Source organism: Cutaneotrichosporon oleaginosum (assembly GCF_008065305.1).
Source record: "Cutaneotrichosporon oleaginosum strain ATCC 20508 chromosome Unknown ATCC20508_contig08, whole genome shotgun sequence".
In the NCBI taxonomy this organism is placed as follows: domain Eukaryota; kingdom Fungi; phylum Basidiomycota; class Tremellomycetes; order Trichosporonales; family Trichosporonaceae; genus Cutaneotrichosporon; species Cutaneotrichosporon oleaginosum.
The window spans coordinates 332,431-354,961 of NW_027072177.1; the positions used below are offsets into that span (position 1 = coordinate 332,431).

The 22,531-nt window shown below is 61.5% G+C and overlaps 11 protein-coding genes across 11 annotated transcripts; 6 read left to right on the top strand and 5 right to left on the bottom strand.

Moving 5' to 3' along the window:
- Nucleotides 1–671: 671 nt before the first annotated feature.
- On the top strand, nucleotides 672–2,581 carry COLE_07724 (uncharacterized protein; the record flags this gene model as incomplete). The annotated part of the gene is made up of 8 exons (XM_018425960.2): nucleotides 672–775; nucleotides 827–1,231; nucleotides 1,271–1,759; nucleotides 1,793–1,901; nucleotides 1,936–2,009; nucleotides 2,044–2,105; nucleotides 2,142–2,307; nucleotides 2,341–2,581. The coding sequence occupies 8 exons, from the start codon at nucleotides 672–674 to the stop codon at nucleotides 2,579–2,581; spliced, it is 1,650 nt and encodes a 549-aa protein (XP_018280518.1).
- A 1,276-nt stretch (nucleotides 2,582–3,857) lies between these two features.
- Nucleotides 3,858–5,714, top strand: COLE_07725 (uncharacterized protein; the record flags this gene model as incomplete). Its single annotated transcript, XM_018424771.1, has 7 exons — nucleotides 3,858–4,420; nucleotides 4,454–4,960; nucleotides 4,996–5,092; nucleotides 5,125–5,198; nucleotides 5,232–5,290; nucleotides 5,331–5,463; nucleotides 5,495–5,714. 7 exons carry the CDS (start codon nucleotides 3,858–3,860, stop codon nucleotides 5,712–5,714), a joined length of 1,653 nt encoding a protein of 550 aa, XP_018280517.1.
- Nucleotides 5,715–6,532: 818 nt separating this feature from the next.
- COLE_07726 (uncharacterized protein) lies at nucleotides 6,533–7,411 on the bottom strand (the record flags this gene model as incomplete). The annotated part of the gene is made up of 3 exons (XM_018426515.2): nucleotides 6,533–6,616; nucleotides 6,651–7,165; nucleotides 7,213–7,411. The coding sequence occupies 3 exons, from the start codon at nucleotides 7,409–7,411 to the stop codon at nucleotides 6,533–6,535; spliced, it is 798 nt and encodes a 265-aa protein (XP_018280516.1).
- A 546-nt stretch (nucleotides 7,412–7,957) lies between these two features.
- Nucleotides 7,958–8,401, bottom strand: COLE_07727 (uncharacterized protein; the record flags this gene model as incomplete). The annotated part of the gene is made up of 3 exons (XM_018422600.2): nucleotides 7,958–8,071; nucleotides 8,215–8,330; nucleotides 8,365–8,401. 3 exons carry the CDS (start codon nucleotides 8,399–8,401, stop codon nucleotides 7,958–7,960), a joined length of 267 nt encoding a protein of 88 aa, XP_018280515.1.
- Nucleotides 8,402–8,625: 224 nt separating this feature from the next.
- On the top strand, nucleotides 8,626–9,388 carry COLE_07728 (uncharacterized protein; the record flags this gene model as incomplete). The annotated part of the gene is made up of 2 exons (XM_018420002.3): nucleotides 8,626–9,147; nucleotides 9,272–9,388. 2 exons carry the CDS (start codon nucleotides 8,626–8,628, stop codon nucleotides 9,386–9,388), a joined length of 639 nt encoding a protein of 212 aa, XP_018280514.2.
- Nucleotides 9,389–9,504: 116 nt separating this feature from the next.
- Nucleotides 9,505–10,366, bottom strand: COLE_07729 (uncharacterized protein; the record flags this gene model as incomplete). The annotated part of the gene is made up of 4 exons (XM_018422599.2): nucleotides 9,505–9,539; nucleotides 9,578–9,757; nucleotides 9,811–10,062; nucleotides 10,096–10,366. 4 exons carry the CDS (start codon nucleotides 10,364–10,366, stop codon nucleotides 9,505–9,507), a joined length of 738 nt encoding a protein of 245 aa, XP_018280513.1.
- Nucleotides 10,367–12,179: 1,813 nt separating this feature from the next.
- Nucleotides 12,180–13,625, top strand: COLE_07730 (uncharacterized protein; the record flags this gene model as incomplete). Its single annotated transcript, XM_018422598.2, has 5 exons — nucleotides 12,180–12,206; nucleotides 12,344–12,678; nucleotides 12,840–13,028; nucleotides 13,063–13,407; nucleotides 13,481–13,625. The coding sequence occupies 5 exons, from the start codon at nucleotides 12,180–12,182 to the stop codon at nucleotides 13,623–13,625; spliced, it is 1,041 nt and encodes a 346-aa protein (XP_018280511.1).
- Nucleotides 13,626–14,243: 618 nt separating this feature from the next.
- COLE_07731 (uncharacterized protein) lies at nucleotides 14,244–15,883 on the top strand (the record flags this gene model as incomplete). Its single annotated transcript, XM_018421253.2, has 6 exons — nucleotides 14,244–14,272; nucleotides 14,311–14,353; nucleotides 14,390–14,443; nucleotides 14,481–14,589; nucleotides 14,642–14,705; nucleotides 14,743–15,883. 6 exons carry the CDS (start codon nucleotides 14,244–14,246, stop codon nucleotides 15,881–15,883), a joined length of 1,440 nt encoding a protein of 479 aa, XP_018280510.1.
- A 538-nt stretch (nucleotides 15,884–16,421) lies between these two features.
- On the top strand, nucleotides 16,422–16,728 carry COLE_07732 (uncharacterized protein; the record flags this gene model as incomplete). The annotated part of the gene is made up of 2 exons (XM_018422597.2): nucleotides 16,422–16,482; nucleotides 16,520–16,728. The coding sequence occupies 2 exons, from the start codon at nucleotides 16,422–16,424 to the stop codon at nucleotides 16,726–16,728; spliced, it is 270 nt and encodes an 89-aa protein (XP_018280509.1).
- Nucleotides 16,729–17,032: 304 nt separating this feature from the next.
- Nucleotides 17,033–17,845, bottom strand: COLE_07733 (uncharacterized protein; the record flags this gene model as incomplete). Its single annotated transcript, XM_018422596.2, has 2 exons — nucleotides 17,033–17,694; nucleotides 17,788–17,845. 2 exons carry the CDS (start codon nucleotides 17,843–17,845, stop codon nucleotides 17,033–17,035), a joined length of 720 nt encoding a protein of 239 aa, XP_018280508.1.
- Nucleotides 17,846–19,159: 1,314 nt separating this feature from the next.
- On the bottom strand, nucleotides 19,160–21,549 carry COLE_07734 (uncharacterized protein; the record flags this gene model as incomplete). The annotated part of the gene is made up of 2 exons (XM_018420282.1): nucleotides 19,160–20,880; nucleotides 21,159–21,549. 2 exons carry the CDS (start codon nucleotides 21,547–21,549, stop codon nucleotides 19,160–19,162), a joined length of 2,112 nt encoding a protein of 703 aa, XP_018280507.1.
- Nucleotides 21,550–22,531: the final 982 nt, after the last annotated feature.

Here is a 22,531-nt window from a genome sequence, read left to right on the forward strand (position 1 = left end):
CGGATCCGCAGACCGTGTCTGGCTTCGTGGCAAGACAGCAACGGGCGCGCCCAGATCACCGCTTTGCTCGCCGCGCATTGACGTGCGTCCGTACGTCCGCCTCGCGTCCGAGTGCCTCTTTCATTTGTCACGACGTGCAAGCCGTGGCGCCGTGAACTATGGCAGTCGGGCAGATACAAGGGCACACCCGTCGCCCAACAACCGACTGGCTTTATGTCTGAGCCATACAGCCACGGGAGGCAGTGAACAGTGGGTCTTATGACACTGACCAAGTCCTCAGCAGTAAGTGGACGATCTGGTCATGAGCACATCCATTTTACACAGTTTGGCCCTTCTTTGATCTCTCCCGAGCTATCGACACGATCCTCACTCACAGCTTTGTGGAGCTTTGTGGATTGGCGGATTGACACAGTGGGCCATGCGCTACTGGTGCGTAAGCTGCACAAGCTGACTTGCCCTCGGGCCATGGAGGATACCAGCTGACATGTGCTCATCGAGACAACGGAGACCTTCACCTTCTCACCAAGTCTTCTCAGACTTTGGCGTCCATATTCGTTGTTTTCTCCTCTTCGTACATCATTCTTTATCCTCTTCTCCCGTTCTCCCCGCTCCCTCCTATTCCCACAAGAGCTAAGCTCTTCCCCACTTCGTTCTCCTGCCAGCATTCTATAATGCTTTTCTCCCCATCACTCATTTTCGGCTCCCTCGCCCTGGCTCGCACCGCGGTGGCGGCATCCGACCCCCTCGTTCTTGACTCGTACGCCTCACAGCTCAGGTACGAGCCCGACAACAGCAACACTACTCGCACGCCGTCATGGAACGCCAGCTTCACCGGCAACTCGTGGCTTACTCGCGAAGAAGAGGGGCGCTTCAAGCGCATCTCATCCGGCCAGGGCTACCACTGGGCTCGGGGTGGTGGGACAACCCCCGTGTCGGTCAGCTACACATTCTACGGTACCGGGGTTGAGTTTTTCGGCTACTACGGCTACCTCGGTGACGGCGGTCCAGCAACGGAGAACTTCACTGCCAGCGTTGGATTGAGCCTGCGCGATGGGCCAGACACTCGACCCGACATTGGGAACACAGGCTACCTCACCGGCACCCCCGGTGTCCCGGTGTCTCTAGGGGTGTACGCCGACCTTACACTCGGCCTCTATACCGTCACTCTTCGCCCTTTGACGGGAATCGTTTCCTTCACCCACCTCATGGTCAACATGAAGTTTGGTGGCACGTGAGTATTCCCACCTGTGCAACCGCCTACTTACACCAGCGACGACCAGGTGACCATGGGCCGTGCCAATCCGAAAGTATTCAAGCCATACCTTGTCAACCCAAGCGATTCTTCTCTTTCTCTCAACCCCAGCTTTGGTCAGTTTCTTGGACCGCCCGACGGGCAGATGGGATGGAGCGGGACGCAGAACGACGGCAGCCAGCGCGCGGGAACCAAGGTGCTGCAGGACAGGATTGACGTGCACCTCGGCGTCGGCAACGGCTTTGTGACCGTCAACGGCACGCTCAACCGTAACCACGGAGCGTTCCGCGTCGCTCTCAGCCCTGCACCCCCGCGTTATCCGGCAGTGGTAGAACTCTGGGGATATTGCCCGTGGCAGGTGTTTCAGTCTCAGCTGTACGCGATCGGCCTTGATCCCGACACCGAGTACAATTTGACCGTTACCAACTTGCACAACTACGGCTCGGAGAGCCTTGACTATCAGTGGTTCGATGTCACGGCCATCACGCTGTGGAAGGTGCCCACGAGGTATGTGTTCGCCGTGCTTCCGGCTAACAACAGTGCGAAAGCCACGGCCGACAACATTATCGGGGAGGAGCGTGGAAGCGAGGGGGAGACCAAGGCAGCCAAGAGTAGTCCGCCGGTGGGGGCCATCGTCGGTGGGGTGGTGGTAGGTTATATCGGCCGTTCAAGCTAACGCACAGGGTGGCGTTGCTGCTATCGGTCTTGTTGGAGTTGTTGCGTGGCTCTTGTGGCGTCGAAACAAGCGCGCTGCAAGGTAAGAAGCCGAGAGATCGACAACTGATGCCTAGTCACGCCGAGCCCTCATCGTACCTTGAGCAATCCCAGATGTACGCCGCAACGCCGTTCATCTGTTAGTGCCACTAAATGCGTCCTCTGCTGACCACAGCGGAAGAATCCGAGGGTCTCAATCCGTCCTATCCAGCTTATCCTGGCCCGCCCAACATCACCGTGGTTCAGCAGTATCCGTATGCTGCGGCCCCGTTATCGATTCCTACGGAGGGGCGAACGATGTCTTGGGGCGAGTCGTCGAGCGGTCTGCCAATGTCTGCTTAGTGAGTCCCTTTGCAGAAAGAAGCTGAGACCAGCGGCAGCCCGACCATTGGTCTCTACCCGGCCGTTATGGAAGGTCATGTTCTCCCCAGCGCGACTGTCGCTGGAAGCCAGCGTCCGAGCTCAGCCGTCCCTCCTGGCTCTCCCACCGAAACGCTCCCGCCCGACTACATGGAGATGCCCGCTGGGGTCGATCCTGCATTGCCCGTCGGTGGCGCCTATGGACCTGTGCCGCCTCTGACCACACCCATTGGAGCCGACACCAAGCGCGCCTGATGTGCAGAAGTGCAAGTCAAGTGTATACCAGCGGCGTGATTCAAGATGCGGCCGGAAGGGAGAGGCGTCGAGGTGACGTGGTTATAGTCGCCATTTGCGTGTATAGGGAGTAAATCGAGCTGAGAGTGATGGTCTGGTGACAGGCAATAAGTGGATATGATCCGTAGAGCCGGTCCTTGGAAGGAGACTGTGGCGAGCTCTCTGCAATCTACGACGCACCGAGCTTATAAATCGACGACGAGGAGCCTGCACATGCACTCTGGCGATCTGGCGAGTCTGTGCGCCGCGGATTCGCCTACTCGGTTCAAGACCGCAGATGCGAAGGGCGGGCAGCAGACAGCAGGCAGCAGGCCGGACGCACGGTGCACTGTGCACTTCACTTTGAACTCGATCAGGCCTCAGCTGGGCTCGGCGGTGCCAAATTGGGAGCAGTGGAGCTAGGGAACAACTGTGAGGAGGGGCGATAGTTGTTCGTTTCGTTACTCGGAAGCGCGGTTCCACGATCCACGGTGCCAGTTTGGTCGAGTCCAATGGTCACAACGGGGCCGTGGGTGCGTGGGTGCATGAGTATGTGGGTAGAGGAGGAGTCGCGAGTCGGACATCGTTCGGGTGCATTGGGTATGGATGCGAGGTCGCGAGTCGCGTTAATCGATCAGAAGGCCAGGAGGAGGAGAGCGGAGGAGCGGAGAGGGGTAGGAGAGGTGCGGAAGAGAGCCGGACAGAAGGAATGCAGCCATGATGGCGTAGAGGCGTACTAAGATGAGTGGGAGGAGGAGGACGAGGAGGAGAGGAGAGATCTCAAAGCGCAAAGAGATCAGAGATCCAGACTTTTGGGCGTGTGATAGAGTATGTGCGGCCTGCGTGACCCAGAGAGCGCAAAGCTGAAGAGCTGCAGGAGAGGCAGGAGAACGAAGAGAGCGAGGAGAGAGAGAGGAGGTCTGGGCGTTGACGGTGGTGGACGCCATCTGGGTAGTCGACATCGCCACCACACAGGCTTCTTCTGCGCCTTTCACCGCCCCTCCTCTCTCCCTCTCCAGGTCTCCAGGCCTCTTGCTCCCTCGCCTCGCTGCTCTCTCCACCGTGTGTGTGCACTGCTCTTCTCTCTCTCTCTCTCTCACTCGCTCATCGCTCACTCGCCCGACCACTCCCGCTCCTCATCCTATATCCTACGCTCTCATCTCTATCCATCTCTGCTCTCTACTCTTTACTCTCTACTCGTCGTCGACTCCTCCCCCTCCTGCATCCTCCTATAATCTCCAAACGCCACACCCAAACCATGATACCTCTCGCCTGGCTCGTCGGTGCCCTCGCCCTGGCCCACGCAGCCATGGCCGTCTCCACCCCCTTCTACCTTGACTCCTTCACCCCCCAGCTCGAGTACAAGCCCGACTCCACCAACACCACCGGGCAGGGGCCCTCGTGGAACGCCAGCTTCACCGGGATAACGTGGGCTCAGCGCGAAGACAAGCGTGGTGGCAAGATCGGCGTCGGAGATGGGTACCATTGGGTGCGCGGTGTCGCCGACGGTGGTCCCTCCGTCAGCATCACTTTCTACGGTACTGGCGCCGAGTTTTTCGGGTTCTGGGGATACCTCGACACGGGGAGTGTGAGCGACGGCGAGGGCGGTGTCGGCACCGGGGCTGTGAGAATGAGCCTCAGCGGCGGGCCCGACTCGCTGCAGGACATTGCGACGTCCGGGACGTCTAGTGGCGTCGGTCGCCCCGTCTCGCTGGGCAAGTATGCGGACCTCTCCCGAGGAACTTACACCGTCACAATGCGCCCAACAGACGGCATTGTCTCGTTCACTCACCTCGTCGTGCAGACCGATGTTGGAGGCAGGTGAGGGGTCCGTGTCGGGCGCTCTGACGGCAGTGCGAGCGATCTCACTCAGGCAATCGCAAACCCCAGCATCTACAAACCCTACATAGTCAACGGCGACAACTCGCTCGGCCTGAACCCTAAATTCGGCCAGTTCCTCGGTCCTCCAGGTGGCGGAGCGCTCGAGTCTCCAAGTGGCAGCTGGGCCGGCCAGTCGAGCGACGATAACAAGCGCGTGGGCAGCCGCGTCGCCCAGGAGAGCGTCAAGATCAACCTCGGCGTCGGCAACAGCTTCCTTGGTGTCAACGGCACAGTTAACACCAACCATGGCATGTTCCGCGTCGACATCGAACCCGCCCCGACCGGACGCCAGGGCACACAGGACTTTTGGGCCTCGACGTCGTGGCAGGTGCTAGACACGATTCTCTTCGCCACCGGCCTCGACCCGGACACTGAGTACAGCTTGACTCTGACGAACATTCAAGGCCAGAACGGCCAACCGGACGACTACAACGTGTGGTTTGACATCACGTCGCTCACGCTTTGGAAGGTGCCAACAAAGTAGGAACTTGCCTGAAGAAATTTGCTAACCGTAGCGTGAAGGCTAAGGCCCCCAACATCATCGGCGAGGACCCACAACAGAAGAAGAGCTCGAGTAGCGTCCCCATCGGAGCTATCGTCGGCGGCGTGGTGGTACGTGGCCTGCAGATCCCTCTGACGCACAGGGAGGCGTGGCAGTGATCGCCGCTCTCGCACTCGCCGCTTGGTTCCTGTTCCTGCGTAAGAAACGCACCGACGAGTGAGTCTCGCCCTTGCGGCCGCTGACGCCCAGCCTGTTCGAATCGACTGCGTATCTCGAGCCGGAGACGTACACAACAACGCCCTACATCGGTGAGTGAGGAGGGCGACAGATCTGACTCAGCGCCCCCAGTTCCCAGCTCTCCGAGTGCCGCCACGTTTTCCGAAAACCAGCCCATGATATACCACGGACAACCGATTTCGCCCATCAGAGCGCGGCACCAGTCCCCGTCCGAGTCGTCGGACGGCTACCCGCTTTCGTTGACGTGAGCAACCCCCTTTGGCAGCTGACCCCAGCGACGGCTCTGGGCGCGGCACCGTCGGGCTCGCGGGGCTGGGGTTCCTCGGCCCCACGCAGCAGCCCGGGCACTGGGTCGCGACGGACGCGGGCCCCTTCCACGGCACCACACCCGCGGGGGAGATGCCGCCGACGTACAACCCGGCGTGGGAACCGACGGACGAGTCTGACAGCAACGCGGCGAGCCGGACAGGCGGGCGCATGACTAAGGGCCGGTAGTTGGAGGAGGCGTGTTGATAGCGGCGACAAGGCCGGGGACAACTTTGCGACGCATTACAAAGTAGGTAGCAGGGGGTACGTGTACGTACACGAACATTTGCATGTACTGGTGTGGATAGGGAGGTGGAGCGGGTGTGAGGCAATCAGATGTGCAAGATTCTGGGACGGGAATTTAGTGAGGGCCGTGCGCAGTACATGGCATGCGGCGGGACCCTTCGTCATTAGTGTATACCTCATGGATGAGGGTGGCCGCTAACTTTGCAAGTTCTCGGCATGTCGATGAACGGCAGCATGCTCTTCCCAGACTGCGAGTGGACAACCCATAATCACCCCTCTACGCTCTGGGTCAGTGCAAACAAGATCCTGCTCATGTTCGCATCTGACAATCTTAGTTGCAGACCTCACGCGGAGGAGGCAGACCGGAGCAAACTGGGAGCCACCTACGTCGGCCACAGATGACCCTCAAAGAGGCCGGGTCTGCGCTGGGGGTGCGCCTTGCAGTCGAGAAGAGGTCAGCCTGTTGGTCATGTTAGTCGGGTCTGTCGTGTGCTGCATGTCATGTCGCGCCTTCGCTGTGACCACAGCGCAACAACTCCGAGCGCCACCCAGGATCCATTATGCGATATACGGTCAGAGGCTGCTGCGATGCACGAGTCAGAGTCGCGGATGCGGCGGGGAACGCCCTGCATTTCGCGACTCCGATTCAGTTCCCACCACGCACCCGCCACCCGCCACCCGCCACCCACCATCTCCCACCCACCTCCCATCACCTCCCACCCCCCCGCCACCCACTCAAAGCAGTCTCCATCTCATCACGCCTACTTCTGCGGACCGGCCTCAGCCTGGGTCTTGAACCACTCGTCAAACTTGGCCTTGCGGTCGTTGGTGATCTCCTGCCATTTCTGGCGTCAGCATCCTATCCCCCTCCCAACCCACCGCCTTCTCCTCCGGCGCCATCGCACGCCAGCGCTCGCTCGCAAGCTTGGCCATAGCTTGGTGTCCCCGGATGCCCGGCTTGCCGACGACGTCGGGATGGTCCTTGAACTCGGGGGTGAGGGAGCGGAGGAACTCGAAGAAGCTCGAGCTCGGCCGGCCGGGGTTGCCGGGACGGTTGCGGAGGTCGCGGCGGAAGTTTGCGCGGCCGCCAGGGAAGACGAGGCGGCGGCCCGAGATCTTCTCAATGTTGGCGCGCTCGGCGGGCGTGCGCGCAAAAAACCAGTCGCGGTACACCTTGTCGTACGCCGCGAGCTCAGCCTTGGCGCGCGCCTGCATCTCCTCGACCTTGGCGGGGTTCAAGGTCTGGAGGTTGGTCCATGCCGCGCCGATGACGCGCGACAGCTCCGTCACGTCGAGCTTGCCGCGCTCGCGCAGCGCCGGCGCGTGCTCCTCGAACCATTCTTTGAAGAAGGCCGCGTACGCCGACACGGGCCGCTTGGGGGGCACATCTGCGTCTGCGGTCAGCCAGCGGCGCGCGCCGTGCGTCGTGCGTCGTGCTCACCGGCAAGCTTGGGCTTCTTGGGCTTCTCGGCCTTCTTCGCCCTCGGCTTAGGTGTCGCGGGCGTCCCGTCCGTGTTGACCTTGCGCGGCCGCCCGACCTTGCCGGCCTCTTTGAGGAGAGGCGCAGCAGTCCACAGCGCACGCGCAGCGAAGACTTCCCGGCGTGCTGGGAGGATGGAGTGGCGTAGAATCGAGAGCATGGTGTGGATGGAGGAGTGGAGGAGTGGAGGAGTGGAGGAGGCGAGGATGGGAGGCGATGGCAGTTGAGGTTTGTTGACCCTCTGGCATGGGGCGAATGACGTTTGTGTCCACCACGTGGCAAGTGGCGGTCGCGCGACCTTGGGCTTTCTCGAGGGCCATCTCCGTTGCACAACAAGCACGACGCGGAGTTGGTTGCAGTGCATACTGAATGTGCGGCGGTGGTTGATCGCCATGATCACTTCAACCATGCATGTTTAGGATGCTGGGTGCAGCGGTGTGATTAGGATGGCCTGTGCGGATTGCGGAAGTAAAGTAATCCCAAATACCCAGGTCAATAGGCCAATACCTGTGAGTGTAATAGCAATGCCATTTGGGCGGAGCAGATCAATGCAGCCTCGGCCTCGGCGACGCTCCTGGCTTGTCTGCTCATGGGTCGACCTTGGCCTGTTGCTCCGAGCCACTGTCTGCGACGTCTCCCGCCCAACATCGTTCCACCGACGTCTCCACCCGATGCCATGCCATGGGCCATGCAATGCTGGTACAATCTACGCCTGCTTCTCCGCCTGCGCGCGCTCCTCCGCGAGGCGCGCCCACGCCTCCTCCTTTTTCCGGTTACGCTCCTTGCTCGCTTCGCGGTTCCGTGTGGTGCGGTCTACGCGCTGGGGTCAGTTGCCTGTTTCTCTGAAGCAGGCCGCGCGGGGGGGGGGCACAACCATCAAAGTCGCGCGCACGCTCGATGTGACGACCTCATGTCCCGATGCGAGCTGTAGCCGACTCGCCTCGGCCCCGTAACAACACCCACCTCCTTTCGCAAGCACATGTTCAGCGCGAGCTTTTGGTCGTTGCACGCGCCGAAGAACTTGGCGATCGTGCCGCGCGCATGGCACTCCTCGAGCGCCTGGATGAGGTCCGCGCAAGCTGGCGTCAACTCTGGGGGTGTGTCAAGACATACCGATCTGACGTTCTGGGACTCCGAGCGGGGCGTGCATGGCGGGCTGGCCGTAAGCGGAGATGGGGAGGAGATGAAGAAAGACGAAAGACGAAGACAAAGAGCGCTGGCGGCAAGACCCGACGGCCGTATCCAGGCACGGCCTGGGTGGCGAAATTGTAGGTCACCGAAGACACTCCACTTTCATTCATCAACTCCTCACTTCGCTTCAAAAGCTCACTACGAGCACTAGAACGCAGGGCGACTCGCACGAACACTTGAACAATGGCATCCGCATCCACCGCGGCCCGTATCCTTCTTTCCCGCTCGTTCGCCGCGGCGCGCCAGGCGCTGGTGCAGCGCACGCCGGTCCCGCGGCCAGTCGTGCGCGCATCCGTTCCGCGCGTCGTCCGCGCCCAGCCGCGCTCGACCGTCGCCTCGACGCGGTGGCACTCGTCGTCGTCCTCGTCCTCGTCCTCGAACCCCCCTTCCCCTTCCGCTTCCCAATCCTCCTCCTCCTCCGCATCCCCTTCTGAGCCGTCCACTCCTACCGACTCGCACGCGCTTGGCGCCCCCGAAGCCGAGGCAGAGGGCGGGAGTACCGGCAAGCAGCCTATTGGGCGGGTGGAGCCGCGCCTCTCGCTCACGTTTACGTGCCAGGCAGGCCCGGAGAAGGAGCAGGATGTGTGTGGGCACCGCAGCTCGCACGAGTTCAGCCGCAAGTCGTACGAGAAGGGCGTGGTCATCATCCAGTGCCCGGAATGCAAGGCGCGGCACTTGATTGCTGATCACTTGGGGTGGTTCAACGTGAGTGTCGCGTAGCGAAAGAGGAGTGGAGGGTGGGGGATGGAGGGATGCAGACCGGTTGAAGGTCATCTGGAAGGACGTGGAAGACTCGGGAGACTCGCGTGAAGCGACCGCTAACGCGCAGGAGGTCACTGGCGACGGGCAGCACAAGACGGTCGAGGAGCTCGTCAAGGCCAAGGGCGAGAAGGTGACGCGCGGGCGTGTAAACTTTGACGGCGACATCGAGTATGCGCCAGAGTAAAAAGCGCCGTTCAGGCGCGATGAACAATCTATTCCTCTTGCTTTCCTTCAGTGCAACCGAGACTGATTATAGGCGATACAAGTGTACAACATTGGCGTCCAGGTCTACGGCAGGAACTATCGCGCGGCGTGCGCTACGAACGCGGCGCGTACTGTGGTCAGCAGCTTCTTGTCAGGCGGCGCAACTCACCTCGTCGCACGAACGCGCCCAGATTTCGGTCCGCGTTGAGTTGGGCAATGAGCTCGCCTGTGGCAATGGGTGGATCGCATTGTGGGATGGCGTACTCTTCCTGAACGTCAAGGACGAAGCAGAACTCCCGGTCGGGCTTGGCCTCGTCGATGAGCGTGAATGTGAACAGGAGTCGGCAGTCTGAGGTCAGCTTTGCGCTTGCGTTCCACGGCACACCCCTCTGTCTGACTCACCGCCCACACCCGCAATCTTGAGCCCCAGCGCGCCCTCGAGAACAGCGAGCTGCGCCTCGTCCGTGCCCGCCATATCGCCGAGTATCTTGACCTGCCTTTCCTTGACGGCGCGCTCGAGGCCAACCTCTCGCCGCACACCCGCCAATTCTCCATCCAGTGCCGACGCCTGCTCCCGGATCTTGGCCAGCTGCGCATGCAGCCGCCCCACGCTGGCGGTAAGGTCAGCGAGGTGGTGCCGCTCAGCCTCGATCGCTGCCGTCAGCACACGTCCACGCGCCTACGCACTGTCCAGCATCTCCCGCTCTCGTGCACGCGTCTCGACGATGCGCGCCTCCATCTCCTCCTTGCTCGCGTGGAGGTCGCGCACCGTGGCGGTATGTTGCGCCGCGCTTTGCGAAATGGCCTCCTTCTCGCGCAAGACGTAGGCATCGATCGCCTCGGTGAAGGCGAGCATCTTGGCCTCGAAGGCGGCGAAGCCGAGGTCGAAGGCGGGAGCGCCGGGCGGGCGGTCGAGGCTCTCCTTGAGAGACACCTTGGGGAAGGAGATTGCTGCCATTGTTGTTGTCATGAGTGATAGAGCGGATGTGATGCTGCTACGGCGGTTGAGGGTTGTTTGGCTCTGGATGACCACGTGGCGGGGACAAAAAGGTTGAAAAGGCGGGGTAAATAATTGTACGGTGGTGGGCAGGGCTGGGTGGCGGTGTGACGTCGGCGGGATCGTCGCTTCCTTCCTCGAGCGGCAGTCGCCTCCAACGCGTCGTGCATCCTCAACCTTGATCATTCTTCAACTCGCTCTCTCTCTCTCTCTCTCGCTCTTGCTATTGTCATCGCTCGCTCGCCGACATTGCTATCGGCATCAGCATCGCTTCAATCTATCATCAGCCTCTTGCAGCACAGCAGCGTCCACGCCTCAACTCCAACCTCATCCCCACTTTCCTCAGCCATGAACTTCTCACCATGTGAGCTCCCTTCCAGGCGCTCTACCCTCTCTCCCCCGCTCAGCTGACAACAGACCAGCCACCGCCCGACCAGCACGCCGACGAGGACACAGGCTTTGCGCGGAAAAACAAGGGCAAGAAGCCTTGGTTTAATCGGTGAGTGAAAGGCGCGAAAGCAAATGATAGGCAGGGCTGACACATTCTCGTCTATCGCTCGCTTCTGATGCGCGCGCACCCTCGCCTGATACGATATCGATGTGTCGTGACCCGGCTTGGTCTTTCGCTCTCTCCCATCATTATTCTCGCGCCCGTCCGCCTCGGGCTTGTCGACCGCAGCGACTCATCCTACTCGTCATACCAGGCTGGCGGGTCCACTTCGGACCCAACTGTCCAAAGCCAGGCATACACGAATGACGTCGAGTCTCAGGCGTACGCATACGGAAACGGGGGGTATGCAGGGGGTAGCAGTGGCGAGGATCGCGTCAATGCATGGGAGAGCCGCTTCGGGTGGCGCATCGACTTGATGGCCGCAGTGGCATACCTTGGAGGGCCAGTGTCAGGTGCGCTCGACTTTGCGCGATTATGGTCGCCAGATTGCCAGCTGACGGCAGCCCTCCTCCTTTTGATCCTCGAGACGCAGAATGACTACGTACGGTTTCACGGTGAGTCGAGGCGGCGAACAGTGGAGCAACCGGGCGCCTCTGCAACCGAACTTGCCGAGTCTCAAGCCATGGGGGGGTTGCCCCTATGCGCATGCACGACGAGACACGCTAACAACACACAGCCTACCAGTCTGCGCTCCTCACAACTCCCATCCTCACCTTCATCCTCATCACCAACCTCCTACTCCCCTTTCCAGCATTCCTCAAGACGCTGATCGTGCTTGCGGGCGTCGGCGCCGCGCTGTACGCTGCGTACCGCGCGTACAAGGACGCGCAGGAGGGACTGAGCCGATACTGGTTGCCCTACATTGGAGAGTATGCGGAGCGGTGGGTGAATGAGGAGTAGGACCTGTACAGTAGCATGAGCATGGATGCGCCGAGCGGCAAGCGGCGAGGGCCAATGCACGGCGGCGTTTTTCCAGAACAGGGTCGCGTGCCGCCTCTGGGCCACAACCGACTGACGCGCGAGATCAGGCTGGGCTGGACGATGCCAACGAGGTTGTGATGGGAGATGAGAGAGAGCAATATGTAGTCGTATTGTGAGATTGTGAGACAAGAGACAAGCGCGAGGTGACGCTCGACGCTCGCTCTGTCGCTGCCGCCGATCTTGGTTGATTACTCAATAGTCGTAAACGACGGCGATCCCTGCGTGACTTTGTTCCTGAATCCTCCCCACCATGATCCCTCCTCTCGTTGCTCTTCATCTCTTCATCTTTTTCCATCTCTGCATCTCCTCGCTCTCACCGGGTTACGCCGGTCTGCTCCACCCATGTCATCCAGACTCCGATACCTCGCCGTGAGTCTCGGTCTCCACACCATTTCCCCCCCTCCCCTCCCCGCCCCCCCTCGATCCCGGCGCCATCGGCTCGGCTCCTCGGCCCGGCTAACGCGCGCCGGTCTCTTGCAAGATGATCACTTTCTCGCTGACCGCAGGGAGGGCTCAATGGGCGTCGTGGTGTACTGGTCGCCATCGTGGCCGTGGCCATCATCATCATCTGGGCCTCACAGTTCCGCACCGCATTGTATCACACATCGCCTTATGTCCTACCGCCCACCGAGTTCTTGACATACAAGGGCGCAGATATCCTCGGCCCTCTGCCACCACCGCTCAAGCCGAAGCGCTTCGGCATGCGCGTGCCCAACGCCGTGCACTACGTCTATGGTCTCAAGCCGGTCAAGGAGGGCGAGATGGTCCCCGCGTTGCCGTACTATGCGTACCTCGGGATGCGGAGTGCGCTCGTCAACCTCCGGCCAGAAAAGATCTACTTGTGCGTGACCTCCTCTCCTGCGCTCTACCAGCTCTCTTGGAGACACCGCATTTGCACTCTGTGCACATCGGCTTGCTTGCACAGCTAGCTGTCAATACACGTCGTCGCTCCACTTTGCCAACAGCCTTGCCCACCCTACCTGGCATGCCGGCTAACCACAGCCACTACAAGCACGAGCCTACAGGGCCATGGTGGGATCTCATCAAGCCCCACCTCACACTCATCAAGACCAACGTCCCCGAATCGATATACGGGCGCGAAGTCAGCCACTTTGCGCACAAGGCCGACCTCGTGCGCCTGTGGGTCCTCGAGCGCATGGGCGGCATCTACCTCGACATCGACATGTATGTGTGAGTTTCAGACCTCGATATGCGCTCACGGCAGGATCCGAGACTTTGATGACCTGCTCTACGCGCCCTCGACGATGGGCATGGAGGCGAGCCCCGACAGCCGCCGGACGCCGCTCGAACCGACAGGGTTGTGCAACGGCGTAATCATCGCTGAGCCACATGCGCCCTTTATCCGCAACTGGCTCAAGACGTATGTCACGTTCAGCGGCGATAACTGGGCCGGGCACTCGGTCGACAAGCCGTGGGAGCTGGCGCAGCTCTTCCCCGACCAAATCCAGGTGCTGAATACGACGGCCATGTTCTGGCCGCTGTGGAGCGGGAACGAGGTCGACATTATCCACCAGGAGGACGGGTACGACTGGAACACGGGGCAGTACTCGTGAGTTTGAGGTGGGGGGGGGATGGGGGAGCTAGAAGAGGAGCACGAGGAGCGCAGCGCTGACCATGTCAAGATACCACGCATGGGAGTCGATGGCGATGAAGTATCTCACGGCGCTGAATCCGCGCGATATCCGCACAAAGTCGACCAGCTTCCACCGTCTCGTAAGGCCCTTTGTCGGCCCAACAGACGACGAGGTGTATAGCCAGCTCGAGTAGGCGTGTACGATAATATGTGATCGATTCAGTGGTGGGAGGGGGGCTGTGAGGAGCAGAGGTTGGGAAGTGAAGTGAATTTAGAGCTAGAGGAACTAGCGCTCAACAACCGGCTAGATCATTAAGATAACGCGCATAGGTTCCTGCGGATCTGGCATCCGGATCACTTTCCGTTGGCTCCAGACCATGTGAGACATGCTCTTGACAGAATCAGCTCGAGTGGGAATCCATCCCATCCGGATACATGTTTCCGTCGCTTGAACCTCCAACGGCCCTTGCTGCCAAACTGTGTTTTCCTCTCGTCCACACCCCGCCGCCCCTTGGTTCCAACTCCATGCAGAGCAGCTGAAGGCATGATAGAATGCTTGGTGACATGACTTGCATTGCAAGACTACAAGTGCCAACAGGAGAGCGGAAAGCACTCTGAGCCCCCTTTATAATATTTTTGTGAGGTTTTCACGGATTTCTCCGAAAATGTTGTTGGACCTGACCGGGGTATGGCCATTGTCCATGCCAGCCAGGTACGCCGCGCCAGAGTTGTTCAATACAAGTCCGAGTTCAGCCGTCCTCGAACTCGCATCCACTCTCTTTCTTTCTTTCTCTCTGTCTCTCTCACACATCATGGACTCGTACCAGACTCCCCTCTCCTCGTACGCTCGCAGCCACACCGCACTTGCTGACCCCGCAGGCGCTATGCGTCCAAGGAGATGTCCAAGCTCTTCTCCAACGCCGTCCGTTCCACAGCACCGACATCCCGCTGACCCCAGACGCGCTTCGGCACGTGGCGCAAGCTCTGGCTCAACCTCGCCATCGCTGAGAAGGTGAGCAGAGTTCACACACACCAAAGCTGACGCGCAGGAGCTCGGCCTCCCCATCTCGGACAAGGCCATCGAGCAGATGAAGGCCAACCTCGACCTGGACGAGGCCCAGATGAAGGTCGCCGCCGAGGAGGAGAAGAAGCGCCGTCGTGAGTGCGGCCCCGGTGTCCGCGGTACAACAAGGCTCGAGCTCACGCACAGACGACGTCATGGCCCACGTCCACACCTTCGGCACTGTCGCCCCGGAGGCCGCCGGTATCATCCAGTGAGCCGCCCTCATGCTCTTCGTCGCTGACAACAAGCCTCGGCGCGACCTCGTGCTACGTCACCGACAACGCCGACCTCATCTTTCTCCGTGAGGGCCTCGACATTCTCATCCCCAAGCTCGCCATTGTCATCCACCGCCTTGCCGCGTTCGCCAAGCAGTACCGCGACCTCCCCACGCTCGGCTTCACCCACTTCCAGCCCGCCCAGCTGACCACTGTCGGCAAGCGCGCTACTCTCTGGCTCCAGGAGCTCCTCTGGGACCTGCGCAACCTTGAGCGCGCACGCAACGACCTCGGCTTCCGCGGCGTCAAGGGCACCACCGGCACCCAGGGTTCGTTCCTTGCCCTCTTCAACGGCGACCACGACAAGGTCGAGGCTCTTGACAAGCGTGTCACGGAGCTCTTCGGCTTCCCCTACGCTTACCCCGTGACGGGTCAGACCTACTCGCGCAAGATCGACTTTGACGTTCTCGCGCCCCTCTCGTCGTTCGGCGCCACCGTCCACAAGATGGCGACCGACATCCGCCTCCTCGCCAACCTCAAGGAGATGGAGGAGCCGTTTGAGAAGGACCAGATCGGCTCGTCGGCCATGGCGTACAAGCGCAACCCCATGCGCTGCGAGCGTGCGTGCTCGCTTGCGCGCCACCTCGGCCTCCTGTGCCAGAACGCGTGGATGACCTCGTCGGTCCAGTGGTTCGAGCGCACGCTCGACGACTCGGCCAACCGCCGCGTCACTCTCCCCGAGGCCTTCCTTACGGCCGACATCCTCCTCTCGACCCTGCAGAACATTACCGAGGGTCTCGTCGTCTACCCCAAGGTCATTGCCCGCAGGATATCGCAGGAGCTTCCCTTCATGGCCACGGAGAACATCATCATGGCCATCGTCAAGGCCGGCGGTGACCGCCAGGAGTGCCATGAGAAGATCCGTGTGCTCTCTCACGAGGCCGGTGCCGTCGTCAAGCACGAGGGCGGCGAGAACGACCTCATCGACCGCGTCAAGCGCGACCCCTACTTCAAGCCCATTCTGGGCGAGCTTGACGCGCTCCTCGAGCCCTCAACGTTTATCGGCCGCGCGCCCGAGCAGGTTGACAAGTTCATTGCCGAGTGGGTCGAGCCTGCGCTCGCGCCGTACCAGTCCCACCTGAAGGACATCAAGGCGGCTGAGCTGGCGGTTTAAGGAGGAGAAGTGCAAAAGGGAGTCCAAGGTATTTTGGACAGTGTAGAGCCACTCCACTGGCTCAACCTGTGGCTATATGCTGCAGGTATGTATGGACGAATGCATCTTGTTTGGCGTGTGATGGTTGAGAGCGCATTTCGGTGACGTAGATTAGAAATAGAAACGCCAATCAGCAAAGCTAATCGGGACGCCGATCAGGTGTGGCTGACGTTGCTACATCATTTTCTTGACTCGACACCGCTCGACACTTTCCGCTCCCCAGTGATGATCCAACGATGCTTGCACGCGGGTTCAGGCATTTCTGACGCTGACATGCTCTGCCGCGACTAATAACTAGCGCGCTCAACGTATCGCCGGCCCGACAGCAAAGATCACGGCGCTCCACATATGACGTTGGATACCGCCAGACAGCATGACGTAGCGTTCTTCAACTCTGCTCTTGCACCATAAAGTCGTCAACTTGAGCACGGAAATCTATCACTCCCGCTTCCACTCTTACCTCCAGCTTCCTTACCTCCCTACCACCCCAGCCCCTACAATGGTCGACTCTGAACGCTTCAACGAAGGACAGGAGAACGCGCACGACGTCTCGGACAAGAGTGCGTCGTGCTTATCCGGCGCCGGCGCTGACGGCAGACGACCAGCGCTCGATCGCGAACCGCATCGCGGCGGCTGAGGCCGAGCAGGCCGAGCGCGACAAGGACACGCCCGAAGTCGCCGCGCTCAAGGAGGACCCGACGGCGCCTGCGCGCATGCACGGCAACGAGCCGAGCCGGGGCGCCAAGATCGATGCGCAGCTGCAGGCTGAGGAGGAGGCTGAGCTCGCGCGCAAGGGCAAGGCGTAGTGGACTAGACATGTATATTAGAAGATATGGCGGGCGTGGCTGCGGCAGTCGGGACGTCGCAGGCGACGCGTCGGGTGCGTCGTCGGCGAGAGCCAACCGTGACACATGCATGGAGCTGAGGCCGTGATCTCCCCGTTGCGACAATGTTGCTACATCTACTCGACAAGTGGACACCCGCTTTTGATCACGCTGGCACCACCACGATGCTTGGCGCATTATCACAGACTTATCCTTCCGTCCGCCGGTTCGGTTCTCAGGGCTACAAGCCGACCGAAAACATTATCAGTTCATCACAACAACTGGATTATAGCTCTAGATTGCCGCGATAAATGCAAACTCCGTCACGGGCCTTGCGCGGCGCTGGTTGTGTTTCCGGCGCGCGGCAGGCGGGCGCGCGGGCATATCCTCGCGCTGCGCGATGCCACGCGCAAACGCGACGTGCTGTACAGCCGCTGGGGCGGGTGGGGTAGCTGGGGCCGCATACGGCGCGAAGGGGATGACGCGCCCGACGAAGGTCATGACCTGTTCTGGCGGGGCGTCGGACGTGATGCGCAACGGCGTCGCGGGCCGCGTCGTGTATCCCGGCGCGTCTGCCACAGGCGTGCCGGTGCGCGGCGTCAGCGGCGGCGGCAAGTCTTCGTCCTCGATGATGATGAGTTCCGGGCGGCTCGCCGTGGGGCTCGACGCTGTTGTCAGCCTGCGGATACGGACTCGTACAGTAGTGCGGGAGGTCGGGGTCGCTGTCGCACTCGGGGTGCGCGCGGACCACGCCCGAGTAGACGCTGCTGCGGCGGCGCGCGGGCGGCGGCGGCACGGGGTCGAACACGTCCTCGGCCATCGTGCTCGACATGAAGCGCGCAAAGACGTGTTCCGCTGTCTCGCTGAGCGTCGGCTGCGTGACGGGCGGCGGGAGGCTGGGCTGCCGCCGGCGGTGCCAGTTCCGGACTTTGTTAATGAGGGCGCGTACTGGGGTTAGAGTGGGTTAGTGGTGAGAAGGCGTGCGAGGGACGAGACGTGCAGGATGCGGAGCGGGGACACCAGGGAGAGGGATATACTCACCCACCCAGAAGACAACCACGCAGAGGAACACTACTGCAAGGCCGAAGATGTACACCATCGCGGCCGGGAGCGGGGGAACATGGGATCAAGGCGAGGTAGCGGGCTGCGCGATCAAGTCGGTTGCGCTGTGGGCTGTGAGATGGTGAGGACTGATGGTGGGCGTGCGGGACGGTCTGTCTTATGTCGTCGCTGATGGGCTTCACGACGTAAACGAGCTGTGAGACATCCCACTCATCTTATACCGTTGCACGTCACCACGTCCCAGTGGCGCGAGCCAGATACGAGTCGAGATCTCCGGCACCCAATGTCCAAACATGCTCTCACGCAGCTGACCCGGTGTGTCAGCCGTGACGCGGCGCCATAAATGCAGCTGCTGCAGCGCAGCGCGCAGCCGTGGCGGCCAAGCTCACGTGCGGGCAAGTGCGTCAGATGACCAAGGCACGCCAAGATGACACGGTGCGGCGCAATCCGCGCTTCTTCTTCGGCTGCATCTCCGCTCGAGCAAGCTTGGCTGCTCCACCGGCCCGCACGAGATGCCGAGGCTGGGTCTGGGACTGACATGAGCGAGGCGCAGGTGGTCGACTCGGGCCAGGTGCTGTATTGCATCGCATCGGAACTCGGACGACAATTTAGAATAAGCGAGAGAGGTATTTAGGATATCTTGTGGCGTTGGTCATTCTCACCCCGCTATTTAGAATATGGATGCTGATATTTAGAATAATTACGACCCGTGTGAAGGCTCCCCCCTCCACGGTTCCTCGGACCAGACTGCTGTCGTCACGGCGGAGATCCCGCCTTGGACGAGCGTGCTCGGCGGCGGGTCGGCGGGAGTACGATGGTCCTCGAACATGACGCCAACACTGCCAAGACCCAGGATTAGAGTGAGACATTTAGGCCGGTCATGTACATCTAGATGCCGCGGCTATGAGGTGAGCGACTAGTCTCGCGATCTTGGTCAGCATCATCAGCATCAGGTGGTTGAGTCGGGCAAGGTGTTTGCAGGCGACGGGCAGTCATAACGAGGACGCGGGCAACGCAGAGCGCTTGCCAGCTTGTAATCTGCTCGCCAAGTTTCGGTGGCAAGCGCTGATCTCGGTGACGATCCCGATAAGCTTATTCTGACGCCCCGACACTCCCAGATCTCCATCACACCCAAATGACACTCCAGTGCAATGCGTCCAAATCAATCCATGATGTGACAACTTCTGAACAAGCTAGCTAGCTATAGTAATAGCTTTTATTCGTTTACACGACCCTACGGGGCCGGTCGCCCGCCGCTAGCCGGCCGGCGCCGGCATGCACCCCGCGCCCTCTATGTGGCGGCACCTAGTGTGCCGCGGCCCTCTTCATGCGTCTATTCTCTTTCCGCCAGTTACAGGCGCGCGCGCGGCGTGCGCGTGTGCACGGCCTTGTGTGCGGCGCCCTTGACCTTGAAGTACTCGCGGATCTTCTCGCGCGCGACTTCAACGGCGTTGATGTCCTCCACGGTAGAGGGGACAGTGACGGGCGCGTCAAAGTCGCCCTCGGCCGCGTTGGCAAGGAGCTCGCGCAGCACGCGGCGCAGCGTCTTGCCGGAGCGCGTCTTGGGGATCATCCCCGAGCCCTGGATGACGCCGCCGAGGGAGGCGATGGCGCCGACGCCCGAGCGCACGAGGCTCTGCAACTCCTTCTGGAGATTGGCGTCGGGGATGGCCGAGGTCGGGTGGTCGGGCACGGCGAGGGTGACGAAGGCGAAGGGGAGCTCGCCCTTGAGCGCATCCGGGATGGCAACGACACAGCCCTCGGCGACGAGAGGGTGCGATGCGAGCGCCTGCTCGATCGCGGCGGACGAGAGGCGGTGTGCGGAGACGTTGAGCACGTCGTCGTTGCGCGCCATGACGTGCACGTAACCGTCCTTGTCGATGTAGCCGGCGTCACCCGTGTCCATGAGCTCGCCGCCGAAGCGCTCCAGGTACCCCTTGTAGAAGCGCTCGTCGTCCTGCCACAGAGTGCGGAAGGCAGTGGGAGGGAGAGGCAGGCCGAGAACGATGTTGCCCATCTCGCCGGCGGGGACGGGCTTGCCGTCGTCGTCGACAATCTGGATGTTGTAGCCGGGCATGGCCTTGCCAGCAGATCCGGGCTTGAGGAGGGCAGGCGGGTGGTTGTCGATCTTGGTAGTACGGTCAAAGCCGGCGTGGGGCATGAGCGTACGCGAGGTGATGGGCGAGCCGACCTCGGTCGACCACCAGTTGTCGATGACCTGGGCGCCGGGGGCAGCCCACTGGTTGAGGAACTCCTGGTACTCCACGATGAGCGACGGCTCGGAGCGCTCGCCGGCGAGGAAGAGACCCTTGAGGGAACGCAGGCCGCCCTTCTCGCCGTACTTTGACATGTAGCGGGCGTCGGGATCATCGCGCTTGATGGCGCGGAGCGCGGTGGGGGCACAGTACAGCATAGTGACGTCGTACTCCTCGATGATGCGCCAGAAGGCCGAGGCATCGGGTGTGCCGATGGGCTTGCCCTCGTACAGGACAGTGGCGGCACCGGCGAGGAGGGGCGCCATCATGATGAAGGCGTGGCCGAGGACCCATCCGATGTCGGATGCGGCGAAGATGCAGCCGCCGGGACCGGGGACACCGAACACCATGGCGACCGAGAGGTGGAGGCCGACGGCGTGGCCACCCGAGTCACGCACGACACCCTTGGGCGTGCCGGTTGTGCCCGAGGTGTGCGAGATGTAGCAGGGGTCGGTGGAGGCGACGGGGACGGCCTCGGCGCGGACGCCACGGGCCTTGGCGCTGAGCCAGAGGTTCTGCCAGCTGCGCTCGCCGCGGACCTCGTCGATGACCCATGGGACCTGCTCACGCTGGTAGACGATGACACGCTTGGGCTTGTACTTGGCCGCCTTGATGCCCTCGTGGACGAGGGGGCCGTAGGGGATGGGCGCCTTGGTGCCGTCGATACCGCACGAAGCGGTGAGGATGACGTCGGGCTGGACGGCGTCGATGCGCTGGCCGAGAGCCGAGCCGGAGAAGCCGCCGAAGACCACGCAGTGCGCGGCACCGAGACGGTTGGCGGCGAGGATGGCGGTGATGGCGGCAGGGATCTGGGGCACTGGAGAATGTCAGCATTGCTGATAACAGGTGCATGATCGGGGAAAAGGCGGGAGATGCGGGGTTCGGAGTTGAGATGAGAGATCGGAGGAGTGCGGGGCCCGATGTTTATTGGATTGATTGGGGTATCGGGTGGCTGAGGTGCCTGGCATCCCGCCCTATGTTTGCACTCTCCGCCCTCTCCTCTTTCGTCTCTCGTGGTGATGGTGACATCCACCCGCCCGTCCAGATCACACGCCGTAATGCACAAGGGGAGAAAGCCGTCATGGATAAACTCACTGTAAACGAGAACAACGTCACCCTTCTTGACACCCTCCTCACGCAGGAAGCCAGCGGTCACCTCGACGTCCTCGAGGAGGTTGGCGTAGGTGATGGTGCGCTTGGTCTTGGTGACGGGCGAGTCGTAGTGGATGGCGGGCCAGGTGCCGCGGCCAGCGTTGACGTGACGGTCAACAGCGTTGAAGCAGGTGCTGATCTCGCCTCCAGGGAACCACTCCCAGCTGGTGTGGCTCTTGCCGCTCTTCAGCTTGCGCTTGCCCATCTTGATGGCGCGCTCGGGCTTCTTGTGCCAGTGCAGCTGCTCAGCCTGGTGCATCCAGAACTCCTCGGGGTTTTGGAGCGACTCCTTGTGGACGTCGTCCTGGAGGTGGCGCTGCTCGGGGAAGTACATGAAGTGCGGTTCGTGGGGGGTAGGCAGGAAGGGGTTGTGATGGACACGCTGAAGCGGCTTGTCGATGCCGTACAGGTTCTGGGCAGAGCGGGACTCTTGGATTGTGGATGAGACGGGTGGAGGCGACGGCGGGGGCGGCGACGACGACGACGATGAGGAAGAGGAGGAGGAGTAACGGTGAGGGTAGACGTGGGCGTAGGCGTAGGCGTAGGCAGGGGACGGACCACGGATAAGAGGAGAGGCGAACCTTACACGAAGAGGAGAAGGACGAGACAGAAGAGGACGCAGACGAAGAGCAGGTGGGGCCATCGCTCCGAGAGAGGTGTCAAGATATATGGGAGCGTCGGAAGTACGGGGGCATGGATTGGCACGCGGCGCCCAAAGCGTACGGAGAGTCGGGCACTAGGAGGCGCGACGGCAGGACGGAGAGGGGAGCAGAGGCGAGCGAGCCCGAGAGGAGGACAGTCGTGTGGCTGCAGGGATCGCGGGTCGGGGAACAAGCTAGGCCTAGGGATGTACTGGAGGGTTTGGAGTCAGCGTAAGCGTAAGCGTAAGCAAGAGTGATGAATGGGATAAGATGGCGTCTGGGCAGGTCGCAGCTGGCTCCGGGCAGTCAGTCGTGTGGGCTTGGGTCCCACCTGCACGCCGTCTGCACAACTGTCGCGGGGGAGGCATGGCTCGCACCGGGAGCATGAGCATGAGAGCGAGGGAGGCTTCGGCTATCCGCACCGGCGTTGCCGCCACCCGCCCTTCGACACCCGGATCAACCATTCCTGGACTCCTGTGCCCCACACCGCTCTATACCCACCTTACCCCATCTGCTCTTCTTGTGCTCTCCTGCGCTCTCTCGTTCGCGATCTCGCGCTCGCATGCTCTCACGCGCTGCCTCTCATGCCTCGGCGCCCTTGTAGAGCGGCTTTTGAGCGCACTCAAGCGCCCTAGGCCCCGCACTTGCACCGACCCACCCCATGGGCCAGGCCAT